Here is a 14,255-nt window from a genome sequence, read left to right on the forward strand (position 1 = left end):
GGTAAGACACGGACGTAGACTGTCGTACCTAGTGGTCAATCTACACATCGAAGAGTAGGATTAAAACTCAAGGTGAAAGGATATAAATGATAAGATTCGCTGATGACACTGCTATCCTCTGTGAAAGTGAAGTAGAACTACAGAATCTCTTGAAGAGTCTAATAAGTACAGAATATGGTATGAGTGTAAATCGAAGAAAAACGAAAGTAATGAGAAGTAACAGAAATGAGATCAAGGAGTAACTTAACATCAGAATTAGTGATTTCGAAGTAGAAGTAGTTAAGGAATTCTGCGAACTAGAAATTACCCATGACGGACGGAGCAAGGAGGACATAAAAAGCAGACTAGCATTACCAAAAATGGAATTCTTGGTCAAGAGAAGTAAATTGGTATTAAACATAGGTCTTAATTCGAGGAAGAAATTTCCGAGGATGCACCTTTGGAGCACAGCATAGTATGGTAGTGAAACCTGGATTATGGAGAAACTGAAAAAGAAGGGAATCGAAGCATTTGAGATGTGGTGCTACAGAAGAATGTTGAAAATTAGTGGACTGATAGGGAAGGAATGAAGTTCTGTGCAGAATAGGCGAGGAAAGGAGTATATGGAAAACACAGACGAGAAGAAGGGACAGGGCGATAAGACATCTGCTAAGACATGAGGGAATGACTTCCATGGTGCTAGAGGGAGCTGTAGAGAGCAAAAACTGTAGAGGAAGACAGAGATTGGAATACGTCAAGCAAATAATTGAGGAATTAGGTTGCAAGGGCTACTCTGAGATAAAAAGCTTGACACAAGAGAGGAATTTGTGGCTGGCTGCATAAAACCACTCAGAAGACTGATAACTCAAAAGAATTGTGTTCTTGTGGTTTTTTTGCTTCGTCATTACATTCTCTTCCTTGCGGAACGTACAGGGGTTGAAGAAAATTATGCAAATTCCATGAGAAATTATTTTTCCCACGTGCTAATCGAGAGTGGGACGGTCGAGAAATAGTCTGAGGGTGTTTCTGTGAAGCCTCTGCCAAACACTTACGAGTGAATTGCAGAGTAACTACGTTCGTGAAAATGTAGATGCATTAAGCTTATCTTCTTTTACTGCCTGTTTCAGTATACGAGGAGACTACTATTAGGCAAGTGAACTTTTAACAGCCGAAATTACGAGGGCTGCGCCAGTTGTACTCTACTGTTGAGGGAAAATATAAACTGCAATAAGGATGGCGGTTTATTACATAGGGTTTGTGCAACTTGCCGCAGATAAGTGAGACAAAAGGGAGAAAAGTATTTGAGCGCTGCTACAAGTGTAATGGAGACTGTCTACGTGGTACGTAACGTCTCTTCTTACGAGACAAAATGGATTGATCTAAAGCTAATTTCAGCAGTTCCACAAGGGAGTCTTATAGCGCCATCACTGTTTACATTTTTTTCTCGGGGTTCAGTTGCAGAGTAAATTAAAGAAACAGAGTAAATCTGTTGAAGCTTTGTGCATATGTGTTGCACAGTGTCTTTAGTATCAAAATGGTTCAAATGGGTCTGAGCACTATGGAACTTAACATATGAGGTCATCAGTCTCCTAGAACTTAGAACTACTTAAACCTAACTAACCTAAGTACATCACACAATTCCATGCCCAAGGCAGGATTCGAGCCTGCGACCGTAGCGGTCGCGCGGTTCCAGACTGAAGCGCCTAGAACCGCTCGGCCACACCGGCCGGCTCTTTAGTATCTGCGTCGATCGCTTCACGTCGCACTTTTCAGCTCTGAGCGCACAGTGAGTACTTACAAAACCAAACACCGTCCGAATAGGCATTGAAGGCCCAACGGTACCGACCGGCCGCCGTGTCATCTGGGCCCTTAGGCATCACCGGTGCGGATACGAAGGGCCGTGTGCTCAGCACAGTTCTCTCCTGGCCGTTGTCAGTTTTCGTGACCGGTGCTGCTCAATCGGCCTCACTGAGTGCATCCCGCTTCCCAACAGCACTCGACAGAACCGGACAGTGACCCATCCAAGTGCTAGCCAATCCCGACAGTGCTTTACTTCGGCGATTTGACTTTGTCCGGTGTTACCACTGCAGTTAGGCCGTTGGCATAGTAAGTACCTAAAGATGCCCAAAACATCGGAGTCACTGCCAAGAGTGATATCTTCATACTGAGGGGCTCTACCTAATTTAATGCAGTGTACATAATGTAACGGTCATGCATGACAGTAGACTGAGGCAATGGTTTAAGATCTTTGAAGAAGGGCATGCAGAGGAACATGATGCAGGCGTCCGGGAAAGGAAGCGAAGGTTAACTGATGATCTCGATCATCTAGTGAATCGAGCGACTTGAGAAAATTGTCTACGGAGGGCAACTCAGAATAAGCGAAGGGATGTCATCAGCCACTGTCCTTTTTCACGACAACGCTCCGACACACTGCAGCTGCAGCAAAGGCGCTCCTGCAGCGTTTTCAATGGAAATGTTTTGATTCCCCACCATACTGCACAGACTTTGCTCCGTCTAATTTTCATCTCTTTGTTCACATGAACCACTGGCTAAGAGAACAGCATTTGGGCATAGACGACGAAGTGCATACCAGCATAGAAGAAATCGGGTCTCTCTGAGACAGAGCCTTGCTGTGTGAAGGTCGTTTAACACCTCAGATTTCAAAGTGCACACAGGGCTGTACTTCTCATAGCCATCCTAACTATGCTCGTTTGCACAAGACACTGACCTCTTCTAACTCGCAGGACCGCTTTTGTGGCGTCTCTCTAGTGTATTCATGCGAGAAGGACCGGTCAAACCAGAAAGAACTCCCTTACAACGCAGAATGCATCTTGCTGGAAATTATCGAAATCTGGATCAGCTGCAGTTGACCAGCTAAAGTTATGACCTCTGTAGCGGTACGTCATTATTGCCTATTTTATATGTTTCGTTCGTCCTCACAAGCGCACACAACATCACTAATCAAATTATAGTCAAAATTAAAATCATTGCTAGCCCCAAAGCCTTGTTAATCTCTAGTTAACTTACTTACAATGTGACAGAGTGGCTTCGTAAAATGTATTTCATGCACGGAAGAAGTGGCTTCAAAAAATGGTTCAAATGGCTCTGAGCACTATTAAGCTTAACATCTGAGGTCGTCAGTCCCCTAGACTTAGAACTACTTAAACCAAACTAACCAAAGGACAGCACACACATCCATGCCCGAGGCAGGATTCGAACCTGCGACCATAGCAGCAGCGCGGTTCCGGACTGAAGCGCCTAGAACCACTCGGCCACAACGGCCGGCGAAGTGGCTTCGATTGTAACAACAATTTTTGAATGTTACTCGTCGTTTTAGGACCTCACTAGGTTGCACTAACAGATGAAACGTGGAGCAGCACATTTCGTCACGGGATCGTTTACTAAGCACGAGAGCGTCATAGAGATTCTCAGCAAGCGCTAGCGGCAGACGACACAAAAGAGGAAATCTATATCAGGGAGAGATTTACTGCTGAAATCAGAGAGCGTGCGTTCCAAGCACAGTCGGGAAACACATTATTTCGTTCCACATGTGCCTCGTGAAACAATGGCGACGAGAAAATCGGAGAATTTAGTCTTTCTTGGCACGCACAATTCGCGAATGAAAGAAGGGAAGGGGTAAATGATGAGGGCGTAGGAAGTACCCATCGCCACACACTGCCAGATGGCTTGCTAAATATACATAGAATTGTACACACATCAAAAGATTTTTGCATCACCCCGGTTCCCAGAACTCCTGAAGATAGACGTTGACTATGGATATTCTATCACAGACACAGTCCCTTTGAAACGTCCCCTTAGAACATTTATACAAAACTGTGCTTAAACTGACACGCAATATTTGTTTAGCGCAACGCAATCTGACTTTCAAAAATCCCTACAAAAGAATGGCCCTGACATTTTTTAGCGCAACGCAATCTGACTTTCAAAAATCCCTACAAAAGAATGCCCCAGACTAACATTAACCTATACCTTTCACAACTCACTTACCTCACCAAAAATCTTCGTTACTCGAACTACTGCAATACATCCAGCGTCACTACTGCCAGCTAAATATAAGATTCAAACTACAGAAGGCACTAACTACTGATAGGGATAGTTAGCAAATGATTTTAATAGAGAACAAACAATGTATGTATCTTAATATCATCAAAAGTCATAATATATATAGCAGTTAATGACATCCAGTCTTACAAATTTCAAAACTCCGCCATCTCTCTCCCCACGTCAACCACTGCTGGCGGCTGGCGGCTCACCTCCAACTGCGCAACGCTACGCGCTGTTAGCATCCAGCTGCCGCTGCCCAACACTACAATGGCAGACAACAATGCAAACCAGCCACAAGCTGCACACAGCACAGCCAGTGATTTTCATACAGAGCGCTACGTGGCGTTACCAATATAAAAACCTAAACAGCCTACTTACTCCTTTGACTGTTCAGAGACGTCACTAAACCCGCCCAAAGATGTAAACAACCATGCATGAACAGCATCTATTAGACGTAGGGAGTCCGATAGGCGAACAGTTCCAGCCAGTTCACCATGAAGGAGGTACATGGCTCGTGTTGTCTGAAGTTCAACCATGCCTAGACACTCAATACCAAGGTTCGATTGCGTCCGTATTATTGCTTTGTGCCAGGAAGGGCTCTCAACAAGGGAAGTGTCCAGGAGTCTCGGAGTGAACTAAAGCAATGTTGTTCGGACATAGAAGAGATACAGAGAAACAGGAACTGTTGCTGACATGACTCACTGAAGCCTCCCAAGGGCTACAGCTGCAGTGGATGACCGCTACCTAAGGATTATAGCTCAGAGGAATCCTGACAGCAACGCCACCATGTTGAATAATTCTTTTTATGCAGCCACAGGACTTGGTGTTACGACTCAAACTGTGAGTAGTAGGCTGCATGATGCGCAACTTCACTCCCAACGTCCATGGCGAGGTCCATATTTGCGAGCACGACACCATGCGGCGAGGTACAGATGGGCCCAACAACATGCCGAATGGACCGCTCAGGATTGGCATCATGTTCTCTTCACCGATGATTGTCGCTTATGCCTTCAACCAGACAATCGTCGGAGACGGAAGCCCAGTCAGGCTGAATGTCTTAGACACACCGTTCAGCGAGCGCAGCAAGGTGGAGGTTCCGTGGTGTTTTGGGGTGGCGTAATGTGGGGCCGACGTACGGCGCTGGTGGTCATGGAAGGCGCCGTAATGGCTGTACGATACGTGAATGCCATCCTCCGACCGATAGTGCAACCATATCGGCAGCATATTGGCGAGGCTTTCGTCGTCATGGGCGACAATTCGCGCCCCCGTAGTGCACATCTTGTGAATGACTTCCTTCAGGCGCTTCAGTCTGGAACTGTGAGACCGCTACGGTCGCAGGTTCGAATCCTGCCTCGGGCATGGATGTGTGTGATGTCCTTAGGTTAGTTAGGTTTAAGTAGTTCTACGTTCTAGGGGACTGATGACCTCAGAAGTTGAGTCCCATAGGGCTCAGAGCCATTTTGAACTGCCTTCAGGGTAACAACATCGCTCAACTAGAGTAGCCAGCGTGTTCTCCTGGGATAGATTGAAAAGCACACAGCGACAACACTCATCAATAATCGATGCTTCCCGGTCGTGGCATCGCTCCAAACACATGCTTATGCATGGGACTGAATCTCCTAGTTCGGCAGTTGCTATTATCCGACCAGTAGTGTGGTATGACCAGTATGTTGCAAGGAGTCCATTATTCGTTCTCAAATGGCAGACGTGGATATGAAGAGATGACGATGTACTTGGTGCACAATACGGTGATCCTCCGTTGCGACCGGAAACCTGGCAGTGTGGATGCCTGCCCTTGTCTTCCCGTGCAGCGAAACAACGGTCCATTGTCAAATCTGAAATATGTGGATACTGCTCGATTCGACCAGTCGGCCTGATGGAGTCCCATTATGAGGCATCTTTCAAACTCTGTGGTTTGCTAATAATGCTGTCTCAAACTAGTGCACGGCATCTTTCTGTCCTTCACAGTGATAACGCCTCTTATATTCTCTACCGTGCCTGCTAACAACACTTAACACGAACAACACTAATGAACTTCGGTGGTACCCGCTATGCTTGTGGCGAGGAATTTCAGCTGTTATTCATTTACGTACCTGCCGATGGTGTGTGCGTGTACGGTTACATTGACGTCCAACTCTGTCTTCTGGCTGCTTCAGTTCGTTAGTCAGGCAGTGTGTATAGTAATAGAAGTCACTTATACTGTTAGTTTGGTACTTCTGTTCTAGGCACCTTTTCGACAATTGCTCAACTTGCTGGATAAATTTACTTTGTAAACTCTTGTGCAGACATTTTGATGCATGGCCATCACAGTGCTCATTTTTCTGCAACTAGTTTCGACAGTAAGTCATCGTCTGGCTAACTTTAATTATTTTGTATATGGTTTCTCGTGTTCTGAAAACATTGAAAAAAAGAATTGTCTCTCAGACGATGACGTCCTGTCGAAACTAATTTCGGAAGAATAAGTATTTTAGCAGCTCTGTAATGGGTACGCATAAAAATGTCTCTTTTAGACCGTAGCTGTAGACTCTAAATTAAAGTAGAGCCTCTGCACACCTTTCCACTATGGAAACATCGGGTAAACTGTCTCTTAGAAATATTCGCGGCGGTCTCTTTAGGCAACTCTTTGTACAGATATCTTGCATGAACGGATCATTGTGCATCTTTTTCTGCAGTTCGATAATTCTCTACCAAGGCGATATATGATATCTCAGCCGTACCTGCTAGAAGCTTGGTTGGTTGTTTGGTCGGTCGGTCGGTCGATCGGTCGTTGCTCCCATCGGATTAGGGAAGGATGGGGAAGGAAATCGGCCATGCCCTTTCAAAGCAACCATTGCTAGCACCTTCATGGTGTTGGTTCTATGTAACTTAAAGTGTAGTTGGCTCTGTAGTCGCTTTTCTGCACACATATCACTGACAACAGCAGACAGCCTCTTCCAAAATGGACACCTGTTGGAAGCTGTTTACAAGCTTGAGGCCACTTGGAACGTGGACGGTTTAACCTATGTTACAAATCGCAAATCGGTCATCAGCGCTGACTAAAAGAGAACTTGCCCTTGATTATTACTACGGTCGTGAAGTTCCCATAGGGCTATTTGTCTACTGTTATCTGGGATGGAAGGTAGGGTGAAGGCATGGAAACCACTGTGTCAGAGGGGAGGAGGAGGGGGAAGGAAGGAGGGAGAGGGTTCCGAGCTTAAACTGATGGCCACAGTGAAAGTAGGATCATTCTACAATTGTCATTCGCATGTAACGTTCAGTTTATTCTGTTAAAGGACCTTTCTTATTTGTTTTTTAGGCAAGGGCGAGAGCATCTGGGACCACCTGCTGCATTCCGGTGGCAAAATCACCGATGATGGTGGCACTGGTGACGTAGCAGCCGACTCTTACCACAAGTTTCGGGAGGATGTTCGCCTTCTAAAGGAGCTTAATGTGAGTATTGTGCAGTGCGAACCTAACCGTGGCCACATGAACGTATCACCTCTCATAATCAACAACGACATTTCTGTTGTAGCATTCACAATGGATGTATCCCTAATAGCATAGATGATTTAGGCCATTCCGTGAAATTTCTGGCTAGCTGCCGGATGTCTGTAGCTTGTTTACACGATATCCTGGCACAATCTTCCGGCCAGCTTCAAGTGTAGCCTGGCGATAATGCACTGAACTCCCGTACGGCATCGCTCAAAGACAGTGCTGCGCAGGGTAGCTTATATAATTCCATACGACTACAAAAAATATTATGTAGGGCAAACGACGCGCGCTCTTCGGGAGTACATCATGGAACACCAACGGCCACCAAGTACACTATCGGGTCAAAAGTATCCGGACACTCCTATGTAATGCGGACATGATCAGTAGATGTCACTAAAAGCGAACCCGCCAGTATAAAAGGAGGCGGGAATTATTGTGAAGTAAATAGAGAGGTAGTAACATCAGAATGGGTTGATCGGGAGAGCTCAGTGATTCCAACGCGGATTAGGCGTTAGATTTTAGCTGAGTAAGAAATCCATCAAGCACATTTCAACTCTTCTATAGCTGCACAAGTCGACTGTTGGTGTTGTGATTGTGAAACGGAAACGCAAAGGAACAACCACAGTGAAACCAACACCAGACGGATCTCATTCACTGACGGATAGGGACCAGTACGAAAGGGCTGCCAGCAGTCCAGGTACCGCATTGACTTAATGGGGTATGATGGTCGAACAAACTCTCCTCAAAAGCTACACATATTTGTAGTCAATCTTAAGCGTCGCTTGAGGTGGTGTAAAGAGTGACGCCACTGGAGAGTGGTTGAGTGGAAACGAATGATTTGGACTGATGATTCACGCTACACCCTGTGGCAATCCGGTGGAAGGGTATGGGTTTGGCTAATGCCAGAAGAATTTTACCTGCCATCATACGTATGTAGTGCTAATAGTGAAGTTCGGAGGAGATGATGTTGTGGTATCGGAGTGCTTTTCTTGTTTAGGGTGTGGTTCCCACACTGCGCTTAAGAAAACAGTAAATGCGGAAGGATATAAACACATTTTGCAGCACTGTGTAAAGTGTACAGTGGAGGAACACTTCGAAGACGATGATTGATTGTTATCACCAAAACAGTGCAACCTGTCGTAAAGCAACATCTGCAAAGTCAATAGTTTCTGAACAATAACACTCCTGAAATGGTCTGCCCTGCCCAGAGTCCAGATCAGGATCCAATGGAACACCTTTAAGATGAATCAGAACGTCGACTCTGCTACAGATGCCAGCGTCTAACATCACTACTTTGTGTGGTTTCGGCTCTTCAGTAAGAATGGGCTGTCATTTCTCTACAGACACTCAGACACCGCATTGAAAGCGTCCCCAGCATAGCTTTAGCCTTTATAAAGGCGAAGGGTGGACAAAGCTCGTATTAATGTGCACTAATAGGTGTTAGGTTACTTTTGATCAGATAGTGCATGTCGGCTGGTCATTCGATGAAATACAATGAAACCAAATTTGTGGAACATACTTCAAACTTTTGGAGCTCCATTAACAGTGAATGAGTGCAAATATGACTATGTGAGGCATTAGGCAGTCAGTACGGCGGTTTCCATTTGGATACTGCATAAATCAGTTGCATATTTTTCAAGGGAGCCACTACGAAATTTGCCTAAAGCGATTTAGGGATACCACGGAAAACCATAACTTTGCCAGGTGAAATAAATGCATAAGTAAATAAATATTTTATGAGAGAGATACTTGTGTGTGATACAGCTGAATCCGATAATTTCTTTCCATGTTTTTGTGCGAGTTTTAACTAAGTTTTGAACTGTATTCTATTTTTATATTTGTGGAGATTATCAGCAGAAGTTCAAAGGAACCAGTAAGAGAGTTTTATAGATTGTTATTCGTATTGGAGTTGCGACATATTTAACCCTGTGTTGTGGATCAATAATAATGCAGTCCTCGAAAGTGTAGAAAAAGTGAGATTACGGTTCTTCGAGAAACGCTTCCTAGTTGATTAGCAGAGGGATCCGTCGCGAAATTTGTATTGTGGGTTGTACACAAGTTGGCTAAATTCTATACCCTGAAATTTATGACCTAGAATGAACTACAAGTAAAGCCTATACAAAGCGATCTTACCTCTGCAAGCCGGCCGCTGTGGCCGAGCGGTTATAGGCCCTTCAGTCCGGAACTGCGCTGCTGCTACGGTCGCAAGTTCGAATCCTGCCTCGGGCATGGATGTGTGTGATGTCCTTAGGTTAGTTAGGTTTAAGTAGTTCAAAGTCTAGGGGACTGATGACCTCAGATGTTAAGTCCCATAGTGCTTAGAGCCATTTGAACCATTACCTCTACAAACTTTTAAAAGTTTAGTGCAGTCATTTACTTAGTTCCGTGCAGCACATTAGCTAGGACGAATAACGAAAAAGGTTCAGCACTTTATCGAGCGAAGATATCAGGCTACAAGATACGAAAGAATCAAATCTTTTCACCAAGTAGTTCGCTTAAATATTGTAAGTATTTCGTAACAGGCTGTGCGTCCATTCCAGCACTTCGCCGAGAATACCCATAGCTGTCGTTATCAGTGTAGTGCATGCCGTAGCGATAAGATTCTAACACGTTTTAACTGTAATGCCACTGGTTATAGCGGACGTCAAGCAACGGCAAGGACGTCGCCAACCTAGGACAATTCCGAGCGTAGCTGTACTGCGACAGTGTTTTGTCGCCTAAAGCTGCTGTGTACTGTGGGTCACTCCCGGCGCTTACTGAGGATGCAGCCTAAAACAGCGCGCGTATCCCAGCCGCGGGTACGAGTGAGAATTCGTGCGACGCCACGAAGCTCAGAGTACAAGAGGCATGGACGTCTGAGTATTAGCGTTCGTGAATAGAATTACTATTAAATTTTTATTATAGTCAGACTAAGAAAGAAGAAAGTGGTGTGTAGTCTATAATGTTCGTTCACTGTCAATCAGAAAGCTGACCAGTTAGCAGTTCACATGAGACATGGCGAATTGAGGAGGAGGAGGATCTTAGTTTTTAACGTCCCGTCGACAACGGGGTCATTAGAGACGGAGCGCAAGCTCGCTTGAGGGAAGGATGGGGAAGGAAATCGGCCGTGCCCTTTCAAAGGAACCATCCCGGCATTTGCCTGAAGCGATTTAGGGAAATCACGGAAAACCTAAATCAGGATGGCCGGAGACGGGATTGAACCGTCGTCCTCCCGAATGCGAGTCCAGTGTGCTAACCACTGCGCCACCTCGCTCGGTACTGGCGAATTGATTCTGCTGAGTATCACAAAACCATTGGTCTAACAACAGTCAACACCCTAGATCGCATAAATATTTCTTTATTTAAGGCAATCAATTTCGAGAGGTTTTGCTGTTGTCTTCAGGTATTAAAAAAATCTTTTTTTTGTGAAAAGTGTTCATTTTACGTTGGACCTCACATCAAGTTGCCATGTGAGGTCCAACGTAAAATGACCACGTTTCACAACAAAAAGATTTTTTAAGGCCTCAAGATGATTGCGAGGTCTGTCAAAATCGGTTGTTTTAAATAAAGAAATTTTTATGTTATCTAGGTGGTTGTATGTTTTTAACAAGTAAAACAGATAGCTCATTCGGTATTTTTAATATGAGAAAATTCGATAAAAACCGTTAGGGTAAACAAGAAAATAGAATATGCTCAGATGAAGTATACAGGAAATTACATATAGTGTGCTCAGATTCTAATTTTGCAGAGCACTGAAGTGAAGGGCAGTAAAGTTTAGCGATATTTTGGGAATCGGTAAAGGCTTTTATGTACGTACTATAGGCCTACTTAGACATCATATTATGATTTGTCCTTATTTTCGACAGAGGCATAAAAATATTAAGAAATTCATAAGTGTCAACCACTAAATATTGCTCCTCAGTGCCCAGACATGTGAGTGACAATAAGAAAACGTGCACAAGAGCGAAGATGTACGATTGCGCTACTGACTTATACTAAGACGAAAATGTTAGTGGCTGCTGGAAAGTTGAAACCTTCAATCGAACAGTTACCCCGGGTGTGGTGGCTGAGGAGAAATGCCAGCTAGAGATGGGCGTTCAGATTAGTCACTGGCAACCATACAGATGCAAGTTTCCTCATCTGGAGAGAATAACAGAACTACAGCCCAAATTGATGAGTTTTGAAACGGTCGGAACCTAAGTTGGTCTGTGGTAAGGTGCTAGATCAAATAAACTGATACAATTTCAGTTAGTTTATTTAACAATAAAACATCAAAAGCAACTTTGCGGGCTTTCAAAATAGAAAATGAAATGACATGGTGTGTGTCCCTCAACTACGTACACTCAGACTCAAAGTTGAAATATTGAAATTTTTGGTTGGTTTCGTTGTCTAGGGCCTGGAATACGTAGTTGCTGCACTACCATCCAAATACTGCTGAGACTACAGTATACAATATGAATATACACATGAATCGAATGGTCGAAAGTTCGTATCACTTGGAAATTGCGAATTTTTAATGCAACGCAATAGTTTATGAATGAAAGATTGCAATTAAATAAAATCTTCAGGTACTATCTTAACGACTTTAAATGATGAGCACGATAATAAGAGTACTTTTAAGAATGCAGTATATTTCTGCAAAACACTTACTGGTGTCGATGGACCAGCAATTAAATAACAAGGAAACAATAGAAAAAAATGGTTCAAATGGCTCTGAGCACTATGGGACTTAACATCTATGGTCATCAGTCGCCTAGAAATTAGAACTACTTAAACCTAACTAACCTAAGGACATCACGCACATCCATGCCCGAGGCAGGATACGAACCTGCGACCGTAGCGGTCGCGCGGTTCCAGACTGTAGCGCCTAGAACCGCTTGGCCACTTCGGCCGGCGCTCGGTTTAGAACAACGATTTACACCTTATTAACTTTTCCACTCTGGCAAACACTCAGAATAATGGGGACACTGGAAAGAGAATAAGAAAAAATTTCAGTTATTATTATTAAAAAACAGCAATTTACTAATATGGTTTTAAAACAGTTACAATTAGCAGCTCGCCTTTGTAGGTACCCAAGACAAGCAAAATTTTAAAAAATGCGATTTGGCAACTAGCTGTTACAGCAGTCAAATTAAATCAGCAAAACAATAAAAAAAATCAGTATTTAACCATCAAACTCTGGTGGCCAACTACTTTTCAAATGAGTTACCAAAACTTAGGAAGCAGCTCTCGAAGAGAAACGGTTAGGAAACAGTGTACTCAAATGGGCTGTCTTTTAAGATTTTAAATGCTTTGCAGTGTTGTTCCATAAACAGTAAGTGGCTACCTGAAACACACCGAAAGTCTTTAAGCTTTTAAATACTAATTCAACGCAAACCTGAATTTAAAATACACGGTACTGATTAAATATTTAGTCTTCAGACAGTAAACCAAAAAAATAAAGAACACACGGAAGGAGCAATCGTCAAACGGCCACTGCCGCGAGATACCACAAGAATTGAAATATAAATAACAGTTAACGCCAAAGTGGCACAGAACTAGTTGAAAGCCAAATAATAATAAAAGTGAAGAGTCCTCCAGTCAGTGCAATCGGCCCCATGCATTTTTGTATAGGATATAAACACAAAGAAGATAGATTACATACGGACAATGACCGCTCGCCAGCCTATTGCACGTATACTGACAAGACAGCCCTCCGCGAAATGTGTGGCAGAACATTACAAAATTTTAATAAGAAGTAACACACTTGCTTATTACAAGAACAGAATATAAACAGGACCCCACACGGGTCAAGAGCACACAATGTTACAGTGCAATGTGCCTTGATAACCAAGATGGCGGAACATCTCGGCAGAATACAGGGATTTTCCAGAATCCCTCCGCCGCCCCTGACACCTGATGGCTGTAAAGTAGACGCTCAACGCAGTTTCCACAATGTTCCTGGATCAAGTTAAAACGGACCGCAAGTGCCCTTTCTACCAGGCAGTGCAGCGTTTCTGGGTCTCGAACTCCAATCCGCGCCTCGCCACTGCCCAAGCAGGAAGCAAACAGCCATTTCCAACGGTGTGGCCGCTCCGTTAACGGTTATCACGCCAACCCCGACCTCCATGTGGATCCAACTGTCGAAGCCTGTCCCTCGGCCATTACACCGAGCCGTCAGCAAAATGTCGCCCGCTGGTTGTAGATTGCACCGGACGCTCAATCAACGTCTCTACCCTGGCTCATGCGCAAGCCTTTACCCTTGCGAGGCATTACATTTCTGCCCTTGTGCTGGATGCCTAATCTGCAGTTACCAGGCAACGGGCCGAAGACGTTACGCTAGAAGGGCAATTTTCGATAACGGCTTAAACGTTTATCCGTTTAATGTCACTAAATTGTATACAGGAAAGAAATGATTTAGGTTAGCCGACACACTACGATGAGCAGGATGATACCCTAGACAAGTTAGTCACTACTGTAAGTTGGATCCTTAATTTTAACTGCCAACGAATGTCTCATAAGATGATCTTTTGCAGGTGGACGTGTACCGATTCTCGATATCCTGGTCGCGGATCCTGCCGGACGGGGGTGTGGACCGGGTCAACCAGGCGGGCATCGACTACTACAACAAAGTCATCGACGAGCTGTTGGCACATGGCATCCAACCCATGGTGAGTACCTACCGGTCCAGGCATCCTGAACTAAAGGGAAATTTATATAACTTACATCTACATGGATACTCTGCAAATCACATTCAAGTGCCTGGCAGAGGGTTCATCGAA

The 14,255-nt window shown here is 44.3% G+C and overlaps 1 protein-coding gene across 1 annotated transcript in view; it reads left to right on the plus strand.

Annotated features, from left to right (window-relative positions):
• The window catches only part of LOC126281185 (myrosinase 1-like), a 225,146-nt gene that overhangs the window by 109,328 nt on the left and 101,563 nt on the right, over positions 1-14,255 (plus strand). The window contains exons 3-4 of the mRNA XM_049979885.1: positions 7,340-7,473; positions 14,010-14,144. Of these exons, the coding sequence (XP_049835842.1) occupies positions 7,340-7,473; positions 14,010-14,144 (269 nt within the window). The remainder of the gene's footprint in view (positions 1-7,339; positions 7,474-14,009; positions 14,145-14,255) is intronic.

This window comes from Schistocerca gregaria, chromosome 7, assembly GCF_023897955.1.
Source record: "Schistocerca gregaria isolate iqSchGreg1 chromosome 7, iqSchGreg1.2, whole genome shotgun sequence".
NCBI classification, from domain to species: domain Eukaryota; kingdom Metazoa; phylum Arthropoda; class Insecta; order Orthoptera; family Acrididae; genus Schistocerca; species Schistocerca gregaria.